Genomic DNA, 25,699 nt, shown 5'->3' on the forward strand with positions numbered 1-25,699 from the left:
GGTTCGAGCCCCGCGTCGGGCTCTGTGCTGACTGCCAGCTCAGAGCCTGGAGCCTGTTTCAGTCTGTGACTCCCTCTCTCTCTGACCCTCCCCTGCTCACGCTGTCACGCTGTCTCTCTCTCTCTCTCCTAGAAATAAATAAAAAACATTAAAAAAAAATTTTTTTAAACACACAGAGCCCGAAGAAGGGGAGTCATCAGCCATGCTGGGGACGGGAGCAGGGCATATTTACCTTGTATGCTTGATATGAAAATTTAACCGACAATATGGATATAAAGTGCTTAGCCAAAGCATGGCATACAATAAATACTCAGTAAATATTAATTATCATAATTACTTAATAAATGATATTGTAGTGTCTGAAAACACATGGTTTGTTCCCAAAAGCCGTCTTTTGGGAAGTTCCCAAAAGCCAGTCTTAAGACTAGCTAAATGGTGCAAACAAATGCAACAAAAATCACGGGGAAGTACCAGCCAGTAAATTCCTAGATGAGCTCCGACACAGGCAGGCCACGCCTCCAACCGTGCAGGCCACGCCCCCAGTCGCTAGCAAACCCCGCCCTTCAGCTCTCTTCCCCGGCCCCTCCCCTCTGGCCTAGCACGCGCCTTCTCTCCTTCCGTCGCGCCTGCGCAGGTTAGGCTGCCTCCGGAGGCTATGAGGGTTCTGGTGCGGCGCTGCTGGAGGTCACGGCCGGTGGGTGGAGGTCCGGACGTAAGGCCTACTCCCCAGTGCCGAGTGCTCGCCGGGCTCGGCGCGTCCTCTGGCGAGGAAGACGGCAGGGGCGTCCGAGTCCGCGAGAAGCCGCCCTGGCGGGTGCTCTTCTTCGGTACGGACCAGTTTGCCCGCGAGGCGCTGCGGGCGCTGCACGCCGCCAGGTACCGGGGCCGGGGCATGGGGGGCCCGGCTGCCGAAGCCGCTGCTGTCGAGCCACTGCGGCCGGTTTCGAGGGCTTGGACTCCTCGTCAGGGATAGCAGCGGCGCCGGAAGGCCGGGCCCAGACCTTGGTGTCTCAGGGAGCCCGGAAGGTGCACCGCTCCCGCCTGGTCCCTCCGGTCTACACTCCCGCTCCCGGCTCTGTCTATCCGTTCTCCTAGCGCAACCCGGCGTTCCACGGGGCCAAGCCCACGCTAGTCCTCAGCCACCTCACGGTCCACAGCCACCGCTCCCTTGCCCCATTTGTGTGTAGGGAAGCCGGAGCTCCGAGAGGTTAAGCGATTGCCCAGGATCATCAAATGAACTGGTCTGGCCTTGAAACGGGGTCTGACTTCCAAGTCCTCTCCTTTCCACTTCCTCCTTCTGCCTCCTATTCATCTAATTTGTACCCTCCAATCCTTTGGGCTTCTTTACCAGGCACAGGCATACCCGCGTCTCACTTCCCTGCGCCCCATCTCCTCCCTGTATACAACGGGACCCAGTTTTCTGGGGCCGAAATGAGGACAGAGTCCAAAACCGAACTATTTTCGACCGAATAAATTTATAAATCAGAACTCTTATACATTTAGTATTTCTAAAATTGAACAAATCTTATTTACTGGGGGAAAAAATTGAGGTCCATCCTGTTTTGAAAGTTCATGGTATATGTTTGCATGTATAGGAGGATTAGGAGGAAGTTAACGGAGGACCGTAGGGGAGAGAAGGGGAAAAATAGTTGGGGAGAGGGAGGGAGGCAAACCATGAGAAACTCTTGAATGCTGAGAACTGAGGGCTGATGGGAGTGGGGGGGGGGAGAGAAGTGATGGGCATGGAGGAGGGCACTTGTGGGGCACTCCTTTCTGTCTTCTCCACCAAATCTTCCCTGCAGATTTTTCACAGCAGCCCTCCTATGGACTCCCCCGTCAATCCCCTTGTATCATATCCCTCCCTCCAGCGCTCTGCCCTGGCACCCTGAAACACTCCCTTCACACATGTTCCCCTTGCACATCCTCCCTGATGTACTTTCTGCATGCTGCTTTCCCCAGATTGCCTCAGAATCTCACTGCTTTTGTGCTGACCTTTCTGCGATGTTTCACTTGGCCATTCCATTATCCCTGTGCTTTGTCACTATATACTCCTTTCCTTATTACTTCTCCATACCTGATGCAATACTTGCTAAATAATTAACCCCACCCCCAGGTACTGGAATACTATACAGCAGGTAAAAAGAAAGTAGTAAATGTATTGTTATGAAATGATGCCCATGTGTGTGTGTGTATAAAGTATTTATTGTTTGACTAACACATGGTTGTGGTACAAAATTCAAAAGGTTCAAAGGATATACAGTGAAAAGTCAGTTTCTTCTGCCTCTATCATTTCCCAGTTCCTCTCTTCAGAGACAGCTACTGTTTTCAGTTTTTTATTTTAGAAATGTTTGACAGATATACTAGCAAGTGTATATTTAACCCACTTTTTAAAAAGACTCGTATAATAGTATATATAGTGTTAGGAGGAAAAAACCAAAATGCAGAACAATAGGTATAATGTTCTAGCTGTGTAAAATGTACTGTATGTGTTTCTGTATGCACAGGAAATTTCTAGAACCAGGCTATCCAAACAGTAGCCACTAGCCACATGCAGCTCTTTAAAAATAATTTAAAATAAATACAAAATAAAACCTCAGTCTGTCAGTTGTACTAGCTTTAATCACTTACCCTTAAATGTTTTGTGAATTTAACCATAAAAATACTGTGGAGGTATGGGAGGTAGTTTAGCTTTGAGTCATTTTCTTAACATTTTCTTCCAATCTTTCTACTGTAGGGAAAACAAAGAGGAAGATTTAATCGAAAAATTGGAAGTGGTCACAGTGCCCTCCCCATCCCCAAAAGGACTGCCAGTGAAGCAATACGCTGTCCAGTCTCAGCTTCCCGTGTATGAGTGGCCAGATGTGGGATCTGGAGACTATGATGTTGGAGTGGTAGCTTCATTTGGCCGACTTTTGAGTGAGGCTCTTATTCTTAAATTTCCCTAGTAAGTTTTTTTAAGGAAATAAAGTATAGAGGCCTTGGTTTTTACATATGGGCCTGGTGTCTAAAGTGCAATGACTTGAATTCTAATTCTTCTGTCTTTAGTATTTTCTCTTAAGGTAAAAAAATTGTGTTTGTGTCACAAATAGCTGAAATATACGATGCTCTTGATCTGTGTGCTCTCATTCACCCTCATTTAAATTCCTAGTATATGGGGGCTCCTGGGTGGTTCAGTGGATTCAGCTTCTGACTTCAGCTGAGGTCATGATCTCACAGCTTATGAGTTTGAGCCCCCCATTGGGCTCTGCTCCTGTCAGCACACAGCCTGATTCCAGTCCTCTATCCCCCTCTCTGTGCCTCTTCTCTGCTTGCATCTCTCTCTCTCAAAAATAGATAAACATTAACAAGAATAATAAAATAAATTCCATGTATATGCTGACAGCTCCCAGATTTATCCCTCCAGTTCAGATTTCGCCTTGAACTCCAGGCCCCTGATGGACACTGCCTCCTCCCTAGTTCTGCTTGGTTGTCTGGTTGGCACCTTACACATAAGATGTCCTAAACTGCTTTCTTGAACTTGTGCCTCAAACCTGGTTCTCCCCAGATCTTCATCTCCGTAAATGGCAACTCCACTCTTCTAGTTGTTAAGACTCAAAACCTTTCTGTCATTCTTACTGCTTATCTCGCCCCACACATCCGGTCCATCCGGAAATGCTATTGGCTGTACCTTCAAATTCTATCTAGAATCTGACTGGCTCTCTCAACACTTTTACTGCTACTGATCTCATGGTCATTCTGCAGTAGCCCCCTAACTGGTGTCTATTCCTGTCCTTGGCCGTCTCAGTCTTTTACCAACCCAGCAGCTGAGCAGGGCAGAGGCAGAGGGAGAGAGAGAATCCTTAAGCAGTTTCCACATCTGTCGTAGAGCATGACCTGAGCCAAAATCAAGAGTTAGATGCTAACTGACTGAGCTACCCAGTCACCCCAAAGTGATCCTTTTAAAGCAGAAGTTGGATCATGTCACTCTACTCAAAATTCTCTGGTGTTTTCCCATCTCCGAAGAAGTCAAAGTCCTTATATGAGCCTGTATGGACCTACCTACTGGGTTTGGTCCCTTCCTGGCTGTTTTAGTGTTATTCCTCAGGTTTACTCCACTCCAGCCACACTGGCCTCTCTGCAATTTTTTAACTTGCCCAGCATTTACCTTCTTCAAGACCTCTATGCTTATGTTCCCTCTGCCTGGAATATGTTTGCATGTCTTATTCCCTCACCTCTTCATGTCTTACTGGTAAAATTTTCTGTGACTCCTATTAAAATTGTAGTCTCCCACCTAATACTCCTACCCCTTCTCTGCTTTATTTTTGCCCACAGCCCTTATAGAACCATCTGGCAACCTTTTTACACTTTTTTCTTTATTGCCTATCTCCCACCTTTGCATGTAAGCTCCCTGAGGGCAGAATTTTTTCTCCTTTGGTTCAATGTTGTTTATATCCCCAGCACTTAGAACCATGCCAGCACATGAACTGTGCTCAGTAAATATTTGTTGGATGAGTGAGACTGGTCTGAACAGAGCTTTGAATATAAGACTCTCGTCTCATAGACATACACTCCCAAGTGCATCTTCCTGCAGTGGAGACATCATTAAACTAAGACAACTTACTTAGTAGATGAGTTAAATTGCTCATCTATGGGTGATAGGTGTGTTAGTATAAAAAAATAGATCATTGGATGGGGATTCAAGAAGCTTGGTTTAGGCATTCTTTATGCACATTAAGTGAAACAAGGGTAATTATGAAACTAAACTATAAATATTCACATTGTCCATGAGATGCACAGTAGGGTTTGAGTGGTTCTTCTCATACAGTATAAAAGGTATTTTTTGCTCTTATTGAAAAGAAAAACTCCCAGGGGCACCTGGCTGGCTCAGTCGGTGGAGCATGTGATTCTTGGTCTTGGGGTTGTGAGTTCAAGCCCCAAGTTGAGTGTAGAGATGTCTTAAAAAATAAAATCTTTAAAAACTCCCAGACATCACAGACTGTTGTGGACCATCTTTGGAATAGTGAGTTTGTTCTTGTTCTGTTTTTAATTGAGTTTCATTGGCCTCTTATGGTAAGAGAGTAAACTTAATCTCTGGCTCCCTTTACCGATGGTATAAGACTAGATTTTTTTTTTTTTAATTTATTTATTGTTGAGAAAGAGGCACGAGAAGGGAAGGGGCAGAGAGAGAGAAGACAGAGAATCCCGAGCAGACTCTGCACTGTCAGTGGAGAGCCCAACACAGGGCTCAAACTCACAAATGGTGAGATCATGACCTGAGCTGAAATCAAGAGTCGGGCCCTTAACCAGCTGAGCCACCCAGGCATCCCAGGTGTAAGACTAGATCTAACTTAGTTTTTCAAGCTTTCTAGGGAAGTATAGTGATAAAAAGCAGCATATTTGTTTAGGGAGCAGGAACTAAATGGTAAAGCCCATTTGCACACTAATTTCTGCCTCTTTCTGACTCAGTGGCATTTTGAATGTCCATCCCAGTTGCCTCCCAAGGTGGCGTGGTCCAGCGCCTATAATCCATACCGTGCTTCATGGAGACACAGTTACTGGAGTGACAATTATGCAAATTAGACCTAAAAGGTAGAAGATATTTTCTTTTCTCTAGATTTTGTGATTTTGAATGTTGCTGTCAGTCTGTTTGGAGGGGACATGGAAGTGGATGAATGGATGGTGCTAATTCTTCTAACTCCAGATTGCCTTCCCTTTCTGTCTTTACCTGGTTTCTAACACAAACTATATGTGGTTTTGTATTACGAAGTATCTCTTTAAAGTCCTTGTGAAATGTTTGACTTATTAATTGAAAGAAATTATACCATTAACAAGTGAATTTCTTTAAAAGACGTTGTATAATTGAGAGGTGGATTTTTGTATATTAGTTGTTATGAATCTCGGTTCTCTTGGCCTGGGTTTCTGTGGTAAAAAATTTTTGGAACCTAGAGTAAGACTATATTGTATGCCAATGTGTAATATAATTGTCTTAAACATTTAATTTTTTAAAAATCATGCTATGGTTTAAGAAACAGGATTATATTAAGGTACTATCTGTTATCACCCAGTGTCCCCATAGAAAATAATTCAGAAGTTCACAAGAACAGCTGCATATCTGGGATTTGCTTTAACTAACTTCAGAAAAAGGGAGGGACAGATGAAACAAGTTGCAAAACTTTGATGATTCTAAAATCTGGGTGATGTTTTTTGGGGATTCAAGTGACTGTCCACTCTGGTTTTATGGATGTTTATAATTTTTTATAGTAAGAACTTTATTAAAGCTCTTAGAGTAGAAATTAGATTGAAATTAGAATTGAAATTAAATTGAAACTAGAATTAACAACCACAAAGTGAAATATTTAAAATCATATTTCTAATAAAGTTGGTAGCCAGTATTTACAGAGCTGGATGTAAAAATGTAAGACTATGGGAATGCAAATACACTTGTACCTACTTTTAATCACCAGTGATTATAATCCAGGCAAAATTCTTGTCCTTTGAGAAAGGAAATATAGGAAGAAATCATTATGAATTTAATTGTACTTACTTGGAAAATCAATTTTTTGTTCTATGCCTTCGTTGTATAAATAGAAACTTTTAAAATACTATTTATTACTAAAGGTGAAATTATTATTATAACTTTTAATGCTTTTATTATTTATTTTTGAGAGAGAGACAGAGTGTGAGCAGGGGAGGGGCAGAGAGAGAAGGAGTCACAGAATCCAAAGCAGGCTCCAGGCTCTGAGCTGTTAGCACAGAGCCCGAAGCAGGGTTCGAACCCACGAACAGTGAGATCACAACCTGAGCTGAGGGATGGACGCTTAACAGTGTCCTGAGCCACCCAGGAGCCCCAATGTGGAATTATTTGTAACTACAAATAAATCCCTCATGTGCACCTTCATACTTTTTGCCTTTGGGAAAACAGATTTAAAATCTAAGTACAGGTGAGATTTTGCTTCTTTCACACAGACATTTCTCTTTTGCTAATGGCTAACCATCAGATTCACAGCCATGGTTAAACTGTTCTTGTGGTGTGTAAATCATCATGTAGACAAACATACTGATCTTAAAAAGTAGTAATGTTATCATTTGCTTTTGCTTTTTGGTAGGTTTGATGTAGGCCCAATTCTCAAACAGGAAACCGTTCCTGTGCCACCTAAGAGCACCGCAAAGGAACTGGAGGCAGTGCTGTCAAGACTGGGTGCCAACATGGTATGGTTCTCCCACATCCCACTGCTTTCTGCTCTTTCAGCAGGTCTCCTGTTTATGATGAAAGAAACACTTCTGTGATGTGAAATTTTCAGCTTTTTTTCTTTTAATCGATTTCTATCCCTGGCTTCCTAAAATTTAGGTTGGCATTTCTCATGTAAGTCTTTGAGAAATTTATAGAGTAAGTGCTTAATAAAGGCTCTCAAATGAGACACATGCATTTCTGTGGTCCACCACACCACTTTTCAGTGAGGCCATTAGTCTTACCCTCATTCTTATCGACTCACCTGGCGCCCCCGTCAGGCTGGCCAGTGGACATTTCCTCAGTGACTGGGCCCTTCTGTGCCTGCGTGGCTGCCATCGCCTCTACGTACACTGGAGCCCTGCGGACCCATATATGAGCTCTTCAGCTTTGTATAGCTTGAGTCTGCATGTAGTAGGTCTGAGTGAATACTTAATGACCAAATTAATGATTTTCACCTGAACTAGTTAATTTTCTGTAGAGGATAGTTTTCCCCCATTTAGATGGTGCTTTCTAATCTAGGCGCTCGCCTCGGAAGTGTTTTTGTAATAGGGCTCTCATTTATTGAGCACTGGTTCATGTGCCAGGACTGTTCTAGAAACTCTGTGGAGCTTTTTTTTTTGAGGTAGCTGTTACTGTCACCTATTTTACAGATGATGATGTTGAAGGCCACACAAGTCCAAATAACTTTTCCACAATGACTCAGTAGTAGGTGGTGGAATCGGGATTTGAACCCAGAACTGTGTGACTCCAGAGTACATTCTCCTTCGTTGAGGCTCCACTGCCTTCCCTCCCTCAGGGTCAGAGTGTGAATTCTGGAGCACATGCTATCTTGACACCAGAGCGTGTAGAGCCAGGCAAAGCTCAGCGTTCTCTAAAAGCAAAACATTGCCCCGTACTGTGCTGAGAGCGACATCTACATTTGAACTCCACTGAGTAAACGTGTCATCACAGCTTAAGCCAGTTTATTGCCCTGCTACACAGCTCCTTCAAAACACCATGACCATGATAGTGTCATGGTACTAAATTATAATGTATTTCTGTTTTTTTCTTCTCATCTTGAATATGTTGCTCTCTCTCTTTTTTTTTTTTTTTAAGCTTATTTCAGTTTTGAAAAATTTGCCTGAGAGTTTGAGCAATGGAAGGCAGCAGCCAACTGAGGGAGTGACACATGGTGAGTGAGGGCTGCGGAGACCCTTCCACCCTCCCTGAGGTTTTGTCTGTCATGATAGCACCCAAACGCTCCAACTTCTTCACTTGCATTATTTCCCTTAATTTTGACTAACGGTTTAGTGCCCACTTGTATGTCCCTTTCCAAAAAATGGTTGGTATGGTTTCCCTTTCTCTCTTACCATGTAGCCTCCTGAAGGATTAGAAATTTTTTCCTACTTCTTCATATTGAAAAGTAGCAAACATAGAGAAGTTAAAAGATGGTGAATCCTGTTTTACCCAGCGTCAACAATTATTAATATTGTTAAAAATATTTCGCCATATTTTCTGTGTGCATGTGTGTGTGTGTGTGTATTTAGTACATATTTAAAATTTTTTTTAATGTTTATTTTGTTTTTGAGAGAGACAGTGTGAGTGGGGTAGGGGCAGAGAGAGGGAGACACAGGATCTGAAGCAGGTTCTAGGCTCTGAGCTGTCAGCACAGAGCCTAATGCAGGGCTTTGAAGTCGTGAACTGTGAGATCATGACCTGAGCTGAAGTCTGACTCTTAACTGACTGAGCCACCCATGTGTCCCTATTTAGTACATATTTTAAAATTTCCGCTTAATTCTGTTTGTGTGTATCTCTGTTTATTTAATATATATTTTTTTTATTTTTTTTAAGGTTTTATTTACTTCTGAGAGAGAGAGAGAGAGAGCAGGGGAGGGTCAAAGAGAGAGGGAGACACAGAATCCGAAGCAGGCTCCAGGCTCTGAGCTGGCTGTCAGCACAGAGCCTGACGTGGGGCTCAAACCCATGAACCATGAGATCATGACCTGAGCAGAAGTCAGACGCCCAACCGACTGAACCACCCAGGTGCCCCTATTTAGTATATATTTTTAAATTTCTGCTTAATCCTTTGGAAGTATGCATCATAACCTTTTAGCCCTAAATACTTTAGTATGCATCTCCTTTTTTTTTTTTTTTTTAATATTTTTATTTATTTCTAGGAGAGAGAGAGAGACAGCGTGAGCAGGGGAGGGTCAGAGAGAGANGAGCAGGGGAGGGTCAGAGAGAGAGGGAGACACAGACTCTGAAACAGGCTGCAGGCTCTGAGCCCAACGCGGGGCTCGAACCCACAAACCGCGAGATCATGACCTAAGCGAAAGTCGGACGCTTAACCGACTAAGCCACCCAGGCGCCCCAGTATGCATCTCTTAAGAGAAACGAACAGTTCCCTAAATAGCATCTAATACCCAATGCATATTTAAATGTTTCTAATTGTCTAAAAAGTTATTTTTTACATATATTTTTTCAAACTAATATCTGATTGTAATTAGTTGATATGTCTCTTTACTCTAGAGTAATTCCTCCACTATTTTTTTCCCTCCATGTCATTGACTTTTTGAAGAGACCAGGCTAGTCGTCTTTCCTTCCAGGGTTGCTTAATTTGTTTTTCTAGCCCTTAGATTTCTTGTGAATTGGAAGTTCTAAAGGCTTGAAGTTTTTGGAAAGAGTATTTCATAGATGATGTTGTTTTCCAATGATATTTGTTTCAGTTTAATTTTAATTTTAAGGATTCCCTTTTATTTTTATTTATGATATATTTCTTCAACATGTAAGACATTTACATGATTCAGAAGTCAAACTATTTAAAAGGATATACTCAGAGAAGTGTTGCCTCTGTCTACTCCAGTCTTTGGATGTCAGATCAGTGAGCCATAATACTAGGTTGTATCGAGGCTAGTGAGGTTATATTGGATCATTCGGTCGAATCCAGTACAAAGATTTGTTTCTCCCTTTGCAGTTGGCAGGTAATTTGTGGGGTAACGCTTTGGCACCAGCCAATATTCTGTTCTCTAACAACCTTTCATATAATAATTTTGGGATGGGTTGATGCTTCTTCGTTAAATGAATTATATCATTAGGGATTGCAAAGTGGTGATTTTCCAATTCCTTTTACTTTTAATATTTGGCATTATCCTATAAAGAAGAGCTTTTCCTCATTAACTCAAGATGAATTTTTATTCATCCAAAAATGGTAGGATCAGTGCTTGATTCTTTCTCTACCAATTTTTAGAGGAAGAAGTTGGTGCCATAATCACCTTTGATTATGGTAGCTAATCAGGTTGGGGTTTTTTTTTTGTTTTGTTTTTTATTTATTTCTGAGAGAGAGAGACACACACAGCATGAACAGGGGAGGGTGAGAGAGGGAGACACAGAATCCAAAACAGGCTCCAGGCTCTGAGTTAGCTGTCAGCACAGAGCCCGACGCAGCACAGGCCCGACCTGAGCCGAAGTCGGATGCTTAACCGACTGAGCCACACAGGCGCCCTGCAAATTAGTTTTTTAAATTATCATTTGATTTGTGGATTTTCACTTATTGTGTTTTATTATTAATTTATAATGTTTTGTGCTGCTCAAGTCATCCCAGATTTGGCCAGTGGGAGCCCCTTAAAGTTGGGTCCTGTATCCTTTATTTTATTTTTATTAAAAAAATTTTTTTAATGTTTATTTGTTTTTGAGAGAGAGAGAAAGGACAGAGCACAAGCGGGGGAGGGGCAGAGAGAGAGGCAGACACAGATTCCAAAGCAGGGTCCAGGCTCTGAGCTGTCAGCAGAGAGCCGGACACTAGGCTTGAACTTGCTAACTGTAAGATTATGACCTGAGCCGAAGTTAGATGCTTAACTGAAGTTAGATGCCTGAGCCATGCAAGCACCCCTGGTTCTGTATCCTTTTGACAACCCCAGCTAGTTTTTTAGTGGGACATTCCTTTTCTAGGATGTCCCAGGCTCACCTTGTGAATTCTGTGTCCCATGTTGGAATCAGCCAGCTCTCCCTTGTTCATTTTAGCAGGGGGTGATATTTAGAAACTGGTACAACTGCGGTTCGAGGTTAAGATGTCAGTAAACAAGGTGAGACATTATATATATATTTTTAATGTTTGTTTATTTTTGAAAGAGAGAGAGACAGACAGACAACATGAGCAGGGGAGGGGCAGAGAGAGACGGAAACACAGAATCTGAAATAGGCTCCAGGCTCTGAGCTGTCACCACTGTCACCACTGACGCAGGGCTCAAAGTCTCAACAGCTGGATCATGACCTGAGCTGAAGTCAGACACTTAACTGACTGAGCAACCCAGGGGCCCTCAGGAATTATGCTTTTTAAATAATTTTTGAGTTCATACTGTTACTGATTTAAATTTTAATTTCAGAATTTTTCTTATATTTTCTTTTAAACTGAGTATCTTTTCAAAAATTAACACTGACGTATTTATTTAATTGCTGGGCATAAAATAGTTTCAAAATTATAACACCAGTATGACTACAAACAGTGAAACTACTGAGTAATATTTCACATTTCTCTGCAGTTTTTTTTTGTCCATAAACTATATCGTGCTAAGAGCAGGCAATCAGAGTACTGTGTTCAAAACTTACAGAAGATAATTACTTTTTCCATTTGGTTTTGTTATCTAGTTTGATATATAGTTAAATTTATTTGCTTCAGTTTGTTTTCAATTTTCAGAGTTGCTTTTTTGCCTCTTTTTGATTAAATTTGATTTTTTGAATCATATAAAACATCTATAGGATTAAAAAATTTAAGCCATTTGAGAAATTAGAGAAGTTTCACTTCCATCCCTAGTTCCTCCTTCCGGTTTCCCTCCCTCTATGAGTAATTTTATGAGTTTCTGATTGAGCCTTCCAGTTGTTGCCTTTTATCAAAATAAGCAAAGCCATGTATTTTTTATTGATTTTTCCTCTTTTCTTTCACAAAAGGTGGCATAAAATATACACTCTTTTGTACCTCTGGGTTTTTGTTTTTGTTTTTTAACTTAGCAATGTACCCTGGAAACCCTTTCCTATCAGTAAGAAGAGATTTTCCTTGTTCCTTTTTATCTCACGTGTGTGGATAGATCATAATTTATTCAACAGATCCCCTATTGATGGACACTTTGGTTATTTCCAAACTTTTGCTATTTCAAATAATGCCATTATAGATAACTTGGGGCATATTTTACTTCCTAATCAAATAAATGAGAAGCATCTTGGAGTAGTTTTAGTTTACATTACTTAGGTTTAAGGACTAATTGCCTTTCTTTTTTCCGGGAAAGGACATTATATCTTTTGCCCTTTTTTCTATCACATTTTTGGTTTTTTTCTTCTTAGCTTTTAGGAGTACTTTACATAATAGATTTAAACAAATTTTTTAAATGTTTATTTAATTTTGAGAGAGAGACAGAGCACAGAGGAGGGGCAGAGAGAGCAAGAGACACAGAACCTGAAGCAGGCTCCAGGCTCCAAGCCGTCAGCACAGAGCCTGATGTGGGGCTTGAACTCAGGAACTGTGAGATCATGACTTAAGCCAAAGGTGGACTTCGCTTAACTGACTGAGTCACCCAGGTGCCCCTATAAAATAGATTTAAATAAATCTATATGATATATAGTACTCCTAGATATATTAACATTATAATATTGCATAGATATATATAAATTAGCATATAATTTATATTTGTTATAAATAGATCTAAAGTATTGTGATAAAAATTACAGATACTTTCAGTTTGTCATTTGTCTTTTGATTTATGACCTTTCTTTTTGTCCTACAAAAGGTTATTTTATTAAAAGCTTATTTTTATGTAGTCATATTTATCATTCTTTAATTGCTTCTGGATTTTGAGTCATTGTTAAAAGGGCTTTTTCTACTCCCATGTTATAAAGAGTTCCACCCATTTTTCTTCTAGTATTTGTATAATTGATTTATTTTTACTTTATATTATGAGAAGTTTCAAACATATTCAAAAATTGAGAAAATTATGTAAGTTTTCTTTATCTATCACTTAGCATCAATAGTTATCAATTCGTGGCCCTAGAACCTGATATTTATTCTTGCTGTTGGCTTTATCTTGTAGCCCCTAAGATTTCTGCTGGTACCAGCTGTATAAAATGGGAGGAACAAACTTCAGAGCAAATATTCAGACTGTATCGTGCCATTGGAAATATAGTAAGTTGGAAGTCAGGTTGCAGTTTTACTTAATTGTCTGTGTGTGTGTGTGTGTGTGTGTGTGTGCGCGCGCGCACACACACACACTGTAAATATTTTTATTTAGGGATGAATCTCAAACCAAAAAAACCTGAAATTCATTTTATTTTTAAAACTTTTTAAATTTTTGGTAAAATATACATAAATTTACCATTTGAACAATTTCTTTAAGTGTATAAATCAGTAGCATTTACATTCATATCATTGTGCAAACCATTGCCACTGTCAGTCCCCAGAACTTGTTCATCATTCCATACTGAAACTCGGTACCCACTGAACACTGATTCTGCCATCTCCCCTTCCCACAGTCTCTGGTAACCACTGTCCTACTTTCTGTGTCTTAGAACTTGCTTATTCTAGGTACCTCATATAAATGGAGTCATACAGTATTTGTCCTTTTGTGTCTGGCTTGTTTCACTTAGCATAATGTCTTCAAGGTTCATCCATGTTGTAGCATGTATCAGAATGTCATTCCTTTAAGTTTTTATATGGGCCTTAGAATTACAAAGCACTTTCGAGAATATATATATATATATACACACACATATATATATGTTGCAGTTTCCCATAACCAAACTTTATTACCAATTTCATGGATGAGGGGAATGATGACTGTCCTGTCACTAAATAATGAATCTAAATCTTCTCATTCCTAATCCAGTGCTTTTTCTAGTATGTCTTTCTGTCTGTAGCCAGCTTTTTACAACTGAATTCTTAAATCCTCAGTTTCTACAGATGGTACACAAGATGGAGTTATAACTTTAAATTGTTGACTTATTACATAACTCTTTATGTATATGTATAGTATTTATTAAATACTTATTAAAATACCTGGGGCGCCAGGATGCCTCAATTAGTGGTGTATTTGACTCTCATTCTTGGGGTTGTGAGTTCAAACCCCACATTGAGGGTGTAGAGATTACTTAAAATCTTTTTTAAAAAATAAAAATATTTATTAAAATACCTGAGTTAAATTCTCAGTTCTTTGAAAATTCACTGTTTTTCCCCCTCTTCATTTTGATAGCCTCTTGTGTTGTTTGAAATCTCGGCCTACCAAGTGTGGGATTTTTAATGGACTACCTGTTATTAATGTTGGTTCAAAAGGAGAGCTGTGTCACTGAATAGCTCTAGCATGCCAAGTTCTTCAGTGAGGATCACAACCTCACGTTGTGGGTATTTTCTGATTTTAAGTTGATGAAATTGAGGCTTGAAGTAGAGAATGGATGGTTATTTAATGTTGCACAAGGTCACATTTTTAGTTAGTGAGAGTCAGATTATGAACCGTATCTGTCTCACTGTAAACCTTGTACTTTCCCCATTGCAGCAGAATGGCATAGGGAAAGGACATGGACTTTAGAGCCAGACAGAGCTGACTTCCTTCTTGTCTCTGCCACTTCCTAGTTTGGTAGACTTGGGAAAGTAACTTAACCTCTGAGCTTTAGTTTGTTCATCTGAAAATTAGGGCTGATACAATGTATATGAAGCATCTAGTATAGTTTCTGGCAAAGAATAGGTACTCATTAAATGTTAACTGCTATTATTCATGCATTCATTAAACAAAATAGTTTTTGAAAGCCTACTATGTGTCAAGCATTGTTCTGGGTACTAGAGATACAGATGATGTGAGAAGATGGAAACAAATAAGAAAAATATCAGATGGTGTGATAAATTCTTTGATGAAAATTAAAACAAGATAATGTGATAGATTAACTGTAGGTTATTTTAGATTAGGTAGATGGAGAACGCATCTCTGAACTGACATTTAAGTTTCGATCTGAAAGACAGTAAGGAGCCAGTTATGCCAAAATCCGGAAAAGAGCATTCCAGGCAGAGGGAGCAGCTAGTATAAAACCTAAGGTAGCCTGACAAGATAAAGACCTCACAAGAAAAGAAAGCCACATGAATACAGTGGCTTCACAAAAAAAGACTTCACAAGAAAATAGGCTTCACAAGAATATAGACTTTATAAGAAAAGAAAACCACCTTATGAATATAGCAGCAAAGGTCCTCAGCAGAATTACCAAGCTAAATCAAACAACTTATAAAAAAGGATTATATTCCACGACCAAGTGGGATTTATCTGAGGAATGCAAGGTTGAATCAACATACAAAACTCAGTCCATTAATACACCATATTAATAGAATAAAGGGCATATAACTTACTCAATAGAGGCAGAAAAAGCATTTGACAAAATCCCACACCATTTCAGGATAAAAATATTCAACAAACTAAGAATAGAAGGGAACTTCCTCAACCTGACAAAAACCCACAGCTAACATATTTAATGGTGGAAGCCTGAAAGATTTCCCTCTAAGATCAGGAATGAAACAAAAATTTCCACTCTTACTACTTCTATTCAACATTGTACTGGAGGTTCTAACCAAGGCTATCAGGCAAGAAAAAAGAAAATATGGAATCAGACTGGAAAGGAATAACTAAAGCTCTATGTACAGATGACATGATGTTATATATAGAAAATCATAAAGAATCCACAAAAGAAACTTTTAGAGCTAATAAGCAGTAAAGAAGACCTAAGTAAATGGAGAGACCTTGTTGTTCATGGATTGGAAGACGTAATATTGTTAAGATGGCACTATTCCCCAATTGATCCACAGTTTCAACACAATTCCTATAAAAATCCCAGTTGATGTCTTTGCAGAAATTGACATGCTTATCCTAAAATTCATATGGGATCCCAAGAGACCCAGAATAGCCAAAAAAAATCTTGAACAAGAGGGACAGTGTTAAAGAACTCACCTTTCCTAATTTCATAACTTAGTACAAAGCTACAGTAATGAAGACAGTAGGGTACTGACATAAAAATAGACCTATTTCTCAATGGGACAGAATTGAGAGCCCAGAAATAAACCTTCACATTTATGGCTAATCGATTGTTGATAAGGGTACCACCATAATTTGGTAGGAAAAGAATAGTCTTTTTAAAAAAATTTTTTTAAATACTTATTTTGAGACAGAAAGTGCGAGCAGGGGAGGGGCAGAGAGAGAGAGGAAGAGAGCCCAGCAGGCTGTCTGCTGTCAGTGCAGAGCCTGATACGGCTCAAACTTGAGATCATGACCTGAGCTAAAACCAAGAGTCAGACACTTAACCAACTTATCCACCCAGGCATCCGGCAAAGAATAGTCTTTTTAACACATGGTACTCAGACAACTGGACATCCACATTCAAAAGAAATGAATTTGGATTCCTACCTCACACCATGTATAAAAATAAACTCCAAATGGATAAGAGACCTAAATATAAGAGCTGAAATTATAAGACTCTTAGAAGAAAACCTATGGGTAAATCTTCATGATCTCGAATTAGGCAATGGCTCTTAGATATGTTACCTAAAGCTTAAGTAACCAAACTAAAAATAGAGAAATTAGACTTTAAAATTAAAACCTATTGGGGCTTCAAAGAACACTATCAAGAATATGAAAAGACAGCTTATAGAGTGGAAGAAAATATTTGCAAATCACATATCTGATAATGGTCTAATATCAAGAATATATAAATATCTCTTACAACTCCACAACAAAAAGACAGACATCATGATTAGAAAATGGGCCAAGCATCTGAAAAGTTACTTCTTCCAAGAAGATCTGTAAATGGCCACTAAAACCATGAAAAGATGATCATTTTCATTAGTTGCTGTAAGAATGAAATCAAAACTGTACAGAGATTCCGCTTCATACCCACTAGTATTGCTATAATTAAAAAAACACAATAACAAGTGTTGACGTGAATAGGGAGAAATTGGGAACCTTCATAAATTATTCATAGGAATATAAATGGGTACGAATGCTATGGAAAATATTTGACGGTTCCTTAAAAAATTAAACACAGTTACATTACTATATAATGGCCCTTATCTTCTGTAATTCACCTTTCCTCTCTACTTAGAACAAGCTTGTGCTATAACAGAATGAGAACTTAGGAGCCAGGGGGTGAAATTTGATTCCTAGAGCTGCCATTTGCTAACCAGGAGCAAAACTCAAATATTTTCTGGATTTCTGCTTTTTTACCTCTAATATGGGGTTAATAACCATGTCCATAACTGCCAAGATCAAAGAAGATAAACCTTGTGAAGTAAATCCGAGCAAACATATGATTTTGACAGTAATGATGGTGGATACTGAAATGACTGTATTCTTACCATCCCTTTGCTTTCTGCAATCCTTTGATGATTAGGTGAAGATGACCTTAACCCTCCTCAAGAGGAAAAAGAATATCTTCTGAACAAGAACTATATGCCTAGCATGTTTATAACTCTCAGTAAACATATACCTTTTTTCAGTCAGCATGCTTCAAAAGTATTTTGAGTTCTTTGAAAGAAAAAAAGGTACACACATGAAAATTATTTCATAACTCTTACTGGAAGTGAGTGAAAGAAAAATAAGCCAGCAAATTTGAGAAGAGGATATTGTACCGGAGAGCCTCAGTCGGTTAAGTGTCTGACTGTTGATCTCAGCTTAGATATCGATCTCAGGGTTGTGAGATCAAGCCCCAAATTAGGCTCCACACTGGGCATGAAGCCTACTTAAAAAAAAATAAAATAAAAAATTGGGGCGCCTGGGTGGCTCAGTTGGTTGAGCGTCCAACTTTGGCTCGGGTCATGATCTCGCGCTTCGTGGGTTCAAGCCCTATGTTGGGCTCTGTGCTGACAGCTAGCTCAGAGCTTGGAGCCTGTTTCGGATTCTGTGTCTCCCTCTCTCTCTCTGACCCTCCCCCACTCATTTTCTGTCTCTCTCTGTCTCAAAAATAAATAAGCTATAAAAAAATTTTTTTTAATTAAAAAAAGAGGATATTGTACTAAGATATGTCACATTGAAGATCATGAACACCTATGAATCAAATGTATTTAATTCTTTGATGCAATGTTCAAATCTTTGCAACAACCTAATTCTTCAGAAAATTAAATGTCCTCTTTAGGGGATGTCATAAAAAAGAGCATTGAGCTGAGAATGAGAAAGCACAGATTCCGGTCCTTGGCTCTACTAACTGTGTCTAAACTTGGGAAAATAGCTGCATTTCTCTGGGCCTCACTTTCCTGATCTATGAAATGGAGTATTGAACTACAGTCTGAAAATCAATTTATTTACTTCAGAAATTTGAGAGAACTTATGTTCTGGTACGTGTTAATTTTTATGAGTCTAAAATCAAAATAAAACAAAAGTGGCATTTCACATTGTGGGGAAGGGTGAGATGGATTGTCCAGTAAATAGGTTTGGGACAATTGAACTAATTAGCCATTAGAGGAGGAAGCCCTCAAATCCTGCCTTTCAGAGTCAACATAAAATGTAGATGGATCAAGCATTTAAATGTAAAAGAGTAAAGCCACAAAGAACCGGGAAAAAAAGAACAGTTGAATAATTTTATAATATTAGTAATCTTAAAGTGTGGGTTAGCCCTTTTAAGTTTGACATGAACCACTGGAGTCATGAGAGAAAAGACTGGCTAATATTACTACATAAAGCTAAAAAATTTACACACAGAAAAAAAATTACTATACCCAAGATTAAATGTCCACACACTAGGAAAAAATTACAAAATCGTCGGGCTCTGTGCTGGCTGCCAGCTCAGAGCCTGGAGCCCGTTTCAGTCTGTGGCTCCCTCTCTCTCTGGCCCTACCCTGCTCACGCTGTCTCTCTCTCTCTCTGCTAAAAAAAAAAAAAAAGAGTAAGAAACTGAAAATAATTGAAATGTCCATCATAAAGGTTTTGGTTGCATAAATTATGGTATAATCATAAAATGTAATATTGTACAGCAGATAAAGAGTGAAATAGACATACATGCACTGATGAAAGTTGCCCAAGCTTATAGTTAAACAAAAAAGTCCCTTGTAAAACAGTACGTTTTTTAATTTATTGACTTTGAGAGAGAGAGCAAGCTGGGAAGGGGCAGGGAGAGAGAGAGAGAGAGAGAGAATCCAAAGCAGGCTCTACACTGCCAACATGGAGATCGTGACCGGAGCCGAAATCCAGAGTTGGACGCTTAACCAACTGAGCCACCCAGGCACCCCTAAACACTGATTTTTAAGAGTGTTTAAGGTCTTAAAATCTTGGAGACTGATGTGGAGGGACACACCTGGGTTCTGTTTTCTAAGGTTCAGAGACTTAGCTCCCAATTTCTCTGTAATTGGGAGAGAAGTCAGACCAAATTAATATAAAATAGTAGTTGAAAAGGGTTTGGGGTTGAGTGTATTCCTTTATCATACCTTCTTTAATTTTATTTGCAGATTCCGTTGCAGACACTCTGGATGGATAATACCATTAAACTTCTGGAACTGGTAGAAGTTAATAGTTCAATCCTCACTGGTACTAACTTTTGAATAGCTGATGTGGAAAATTTTCACATTTGAAAATATGTCTTTTACCACAGGTTACAGTTAGTAAAAATAAGGGTTCTTTTAGTTTGTGTCAGTTCCATAATGATTATAATTTATATTCATTTACTGTCTTACTCTTTGCAGTGTCCATTCACAAGTATTTTTTCCATTCAGTCATCATAAGAATGTGGGAAGTAGGCAAAGCAGTGTTACTATCCTATTTTAAGCTCTGATTCCTTATACTAAGGTTTTCAGGGAGTGCAAAATGCCTTGGTTAGTTTCATTCTGGTGAGTATCTTAATGAGAATCCTAGGCCAGGGTACAGCATTTTATGACACAGTCTGTTCGTTCTAAAGCCTATCAGTGCCCTCCAAATGTGGACTGAAGGAGTGTGAGTCACAGAGGGAGCTGGCCAAGCTCAGAAGGAGTCACAGTTCCCCAGGAATCTAAGAATTGGGACTTGTGTGGTCATGGTAGGAAGGGCCAGCTTAGATCCTAAGCTTCTTGTATACCTCTCCACTCGTAGCTAGTTATTTCCCCCAAATGGTCAAAACTTCTAAATTCAGCATTATGGCTCCATCATAAGTTTGGATTATAAAGTCAGGGCATCAGCAGGTATGCCCTCTCTAGTATTCGTACTGCCTCCTAGGATGCTCTTTTTTTTATTTTTCAGAAGCACCATGAAGTTACATAATTATTCTCTCCCCCCACCCCCATCTTTTAGATCCAAAATTAACAGGACAACCTGTTATTCCAGGATCAGTAATATATCACAAACAGTCACAAATACTGCTGGTTTGTTGCAAGGTACGTTTTCCTTTAGTTTTATATTGTACTTGTTTTACTGAGTTTAATCATTTTTAGTTAAGATTTCAATCAACTGTTAATCCATCAGATTGAGCAGTGGCTCAATCTGGGCAGTTTAATTTTTCTTAAGAAATAGTAGAGTCTTAGGGCGCCTGGGTGGCTCAGTTGGTTAAGCGTCTGACTTCGGCTCAGATCATGATCTCACGGTTCATGGATTTGAGCCCCGCATCGGGCTCTGTACTGACAGCTCAGAGCCTGGAGCCTATTTCGGAGTCTGTGTCTCCCTCTCTCTCTGACCCTCCCATGCTCATGTTGTCTCTCTCTCTCTCTCTCTCAGAAATAAATAAAAACATTTAAAAAAAATAGTCTCTAGTATAATTTTTTTTTAATGTTTTTATTTATTTCTAGGAGAGAGAGAGAGAGAGACAGCGTGAGCAGGGGAGGGTCAGAGAGAGAGGGAGTGACAGACTCTGAAACAGGCTCCAGGCTCTGAGCTGGCAGTCAGCACAGAGCCCGACGCAGGGTTCGAACCCACGAACCGTGAGATCATGACCTAAGCGAAAGTCGGACGGTTAACCTACTAAGCCACCCAGGCGCCCCTCTAGTATAATTTTTTTTAAGTGTTTTACCAAAGCACTATTACTCGAAGATTTAGTAACCTTAGTGCTTTCTTAAAAGAAATTTGTATATTCTCACTAATCCAATTTAATTAACAAGTTCTTGTTAATAACTAACAAGTCTTGGGGCACCTGGGTGGATCAGTTGGTTAAGTGACCAACTCTTGATTTCGGCTCAGGTCATGATCTCACAGCTTGTGAGTTTGAGCCCCACATTGGGCTCCGCATTGATGGTGCGGAGCCTACTTGGGACCCTCTCTCTGTCCCTCCTCTGTTCTCTCTCTCTCTCAAATAAATAAATAAACTTTAAAAAAAAAAAACAAAAATCAAGTCTTGTTTAACTAGCAAGTCATCTTGCTAATATGATTATCACAGAAGACAGACATACCAAAGTATGTAGTTAAACTACCACAGTGCTGGTATTCTACTTGTTTTTAGTGTTCAACAGTGGTTAAAGAGGAGATTTCTTAAGTATTTAAAATGACTTTAGGGGTACCTGGGTGGCTCAGTCAGTTGAGCATCTGACTTCAGCTCAGGTCATGATATCAGTGTTGGTGAGTTTGAGCCCCATGTCGGGGTGCGTCCAGACAGCTCACATCTCGGAGCCTGGAGCCTGCTTTGGATTCTGTGTATCCTTCTCTCTCTGCCCCTCCCCTGCTTGCTCTCTGTCTTTCTCTAAAAAATAAACAAACATTAAAAAATAAAATAAAATAAAATGACTTTAGAACCATTATTATTTAATGACAGTGGCCTGAGAGCTGTTGCACATTTCTTCCATTTCCTGGTATTTTCCTTCATATGGTGTTTATGTGCAATGCTTCATGCTCAAGAGGCTGTGTTTAAAATGTGTGATAAGAAAAAAAATAAAAAAATAAAATGTGTGATAAGGGTGCCTGAGTGGCTCAGTTGGTTGTGTCCAACTCTTGGTTTCTGTTCAGGTCATATTTCATGGTTTGTGAGTTCAAGACCCACATTGGGCTCTGCGCTGACAGCAGAGAACCTGCTTGGGATTCTCTCTCTCACCCTCTTTCTGCCCTCCGCCACTTGTGCTCTTTCTCTCTTTCTAAAAATAAACATACATACATACATAACTTATGAATGAAAGAGTGGTAGAATGATCTGACCTACACAGACTCTAGATACAGAGTTCCCACATCAGCCTCTTTTCATCTTTCTTCAACTTATTCTTGAACAATGTAGGGTGCATATGTTTGCTGTCCTGTCTGGGTCTTTATATATCTGTATTGCAAATCTCTAGTTTGCTCTCATAGAAGGTGGGGTTGTTTGAACATGTGAGTTTGAGTCCCACCAGTTATGTCACATTGGACAAATCACTCACCTCTGGGCATCAGTTTTCTCTTCTAAAATCAATTTCCTCTGAGGATGATATTGGATCTGCCTTTTAGAGAACTACTTTTAGAGCAGTTCTATTTTTATGACTAGTCATAATAAGATACATGGACAAACTCTAAAAACTGTAAAGTACTATGCAACTATAACATACTTCTTTATTCTGCTCCCTTTATGTTTAAATAGGTTTAATTTATATAGGTCTATACATTTGTTATCACTCAGCAATAAACTCAGAGTCAAAGAATCATGGTATGTTACTTAGTAAAGTGCTATCTGCAGCTAGGCATTTGGTAAGATTTGTAGGTTTGTCTGTTCTCATGATAAAAGTTCTATAAACTAAAATTTACTGTGAATTTTGCTACCGTGAATTTTGTCTAGTCACTGTCTTTTGCTCTTTAGGATGGCTGGATTGGTGTTCGATCGGTGATGCTCAAGAAAACACTAACAGCTACTGATTTCTACAATGGATACCTGCACCCCTGGTACCAGAAAGATTCCCAAGCTCACCCAAGCCAGTGCAGATTTCAGACTCTCAGACTGCCAACAAAGAAGCAGCAGGAAAACAAAATTGTTGCTATGCAACAGTGCATTAAGTAGTTAGGAAGTAGATGGACAAGAATCTACTACATATTTGTAATTTATTAAAAGCCTTCTTTACAGGGAATTATGTTGACTTTCAAAGATGATACTGTTAGAGGGAAAGAAGATTATTGTCAAAAGATGAATTACCTCACTTCCCATTTTTTGTTTAACAGTAATTAAAGACCCTTTTTTGAATAACCAAAAAAATCTTTAAATAAAATTTAATTAAAATAAAATTTTTATTTATAATGTGAAACTCAAGGAGATTTTATCTTTCCGTAAAAGCAAATGCAGCTGACGTGTGTGTGTGTGTGTGTGTATGCCCCCATTGATTATGCTATCATTTAAGCAGTATTTAATCTACATTTCTGATTTTCAACAAGCAGTAAAGTCAGCTCTTAAAAATTTATGTAACTTCTAGTTCCTACAACGTAGTAAACATATATAATATTTAATCATCTCTGTCACATGGTAGTATAAATTCATATTTAACATCTACGTTTTCTTAAAGTAGGAATATGCTAACATTTTTCAAGTTAATTGTGCAATAAAGGTTATTGAGCATCTAGTCTGTTGAAATTCATCTCTGTCTCCAAGAGAGTCAAGCACTTCTCGAATAGGAAAGCTACAGTAGCGAGCTGTTGAATTTTTAAAATCTTTACATATTTGCTTTTCCTGAAAATCTTCCATTCATTAACCCATCCATGTCACATTGACAGAGTGATCATATAATTGGTCATTTACATTAGACACATTCCTGAGTAAAGGAAGCACTTAGAATAATTACTTGTGGACAACAAGCATAAACCAGGACTCTCCCAGGCAAACCAGGTTGTATGGACGTATATTCTATTTACTGAACACTTACTGTGTTACCAGCCTTTATGCTGCTTGCTGGAGATTCAGAGATTAAATAATATTTGGAATCTTCAATCTACTGGGGGAGACAAACATGTAAGCAAATATAATACTGTTAGGAATGCCATAATGGAGGCATAATGGAAGCATTAAGTCTCTCTCGAGGGAGTCAGTGGAGGCTTTCTAGAAGAGGTAGAGCTGACCTGAGGTTCCAAATGATGATGAGTTCACCATACAGACTAAGGCATTCTAGCATGTGCGGAGGCACAGAGGCAGAAAAGAACATGATCTCATAGGGGGGTATGGAAATGTTCCTAACCGGATGGTGGGAACATGATAGCCTTTCATGATCATTCTCTAAACCATAAATTTATTATGCATGCTCTCCAGTGTATGAGTCAGTTATATATACTCACAGACATATATATCTAGTGGGGTATATGGAAGAGAAACAAATGACATGTTAAACATAGGATAAAGCACACTGTTTTGAAGAAACTGGAAGAACTGACATGAAAGGAAAAGGATGGATGGAGATGTGACTGGAAGAGTAAGTCAGGAGGGCCACTTCGCAGAGGGCTTTGAAAACCATGAGAATTTGGACCTCTGTCTTGCATGCAATAATCAAGGAGGTGACCAGATTTGCATTCTGGAAAGGTAACTTTGGTAGTGGGGTGGAAGGCAGAGTAGAGGTAAAACCTGTGGCAAGATCTCTTGGGAGGTTAGAAGTGTGAAGAACTGAGCTATAGCAGCAGTTACAAGGGAGAGGAAAAGGATTTACGAGATTTTTGCTTATAGAAGTGAGAATGTAGTTATAGTTCGGGTATTATATTGGGTGATGGAGAGTTTTGGCTCCAACACTGATTAGCTTTTTGGTCTCTAACAAGTCCCATAACATCACTTAACTTCAGTTTCCTCATATGTGAAATGAAGCTGAAGATTAAAAACAAAACAAAAAACCAAACCAAAACAGAAAAAAACACTACCCAAATAGTTTTGAGTCAAGGCCCAGCCCAGTCCAAAGATTTTACCTGCACAAAAAATACGGCCAAATGCTAAGTAGGGGGCTGTAGGTGAGGCTGTGTGAGCTGGAAAGGGAAGCTGGACATCATGATTGGCATAGTTGGTACACCATGAAATACCTTTCATACTAATGAAATCTTGAAGCGAGAGTGTAAGACACTTCTTACAGAGCCTATCCTAGGTCTGGAGGACAAACACCAAGTTTAGAAATGCCATCTGCAGTTGGCAGCCCATTTTGAAATGGTAAATGGTGAACATCCCAGATAGGCCTCAGGAAACTATATTTACAGTTTCATGCCCTCTATAAAAACCACAATCCAGTATGACTGAGTGGTGTTTCTCATCTAAGCCAGACTCACCTGGAGTGCCTGCTTAAAATGTAGATTCATGGGGCACCTGAGTGGCTCAGTACTTTAAGCGTCTGACTCTTGACCTTGACTCAGGTCATGATCTTATGGTTTGTGGGTTCAAGCCCCACATTGGGCTCTGTGATAACAACTCAGAATGCTTGGGATTTCCCCCCCGCCTTTCTCAAAAAAATAAAAATAAAATGTGGATTCCTGGGCCCAACTCCAGACCTTGAATCAGACTCTCTGGATATGGGGCTCTGCATTTTATCACACTCAACAAATAATTTTTATGCTAGAGTAGTAACAGCTTTAACTAGCTTATGAGGTGCACATGGAACTATGGGCTGACCCCTAGGTCCAGGGTCCTCCAGGGAAGGGTGGA

General features: G+C 39.5%; 1 protein-coding gene across 1 annotated transcript; it reads left to right on the plus strand.

The window, feature by feature from the left end:
• The first annotated feature begins 621 nt into the window (after nt 1–621).
• Nucleotides 622–23,317, plus strand: MTFMT (mitochondrial methionyl-tRNA formyltransferase). Its single transcript, XM_039219876.1, has 9 exons — nt 622–876; nt 2,735–2,944; nt 5,446–5,568; nt 7,086–7,188; nt 8,306–8,381; nt 13,267–13,358; nt 19,638–19,716; nt 20,452–20,534; nt 22,904–23,317. The coding sequence occupies exons 1-9, from the start codon at nt 656–658 to the stop codon at nt 23,099–23,101; spliced, it is 1,185 nt and encodes a 394-aa protein (XP_039075807.1). The 5' UTR covers nt 622–655; the 3' UTR covers nt 23,102–23,317.
• Nucleotides 23,318–25,699: the final 2,382 nt, after the last annotated feature.

This window comes from Hyaena hyaena, unplaced genomic scaffold, assembly GCF_003009895.1.
Source record: "Hyaena hyaena isolate Hyena2069 unplaced genomic scaffold, ASM300989v1 scaffold_15, whole genome shotgun sequence".
NCBI lineage: Eukaryota > Metazoa > Chordata > Mammalia > Carnivora > Hyaenidae > Hyaena > Hyaena hyaena.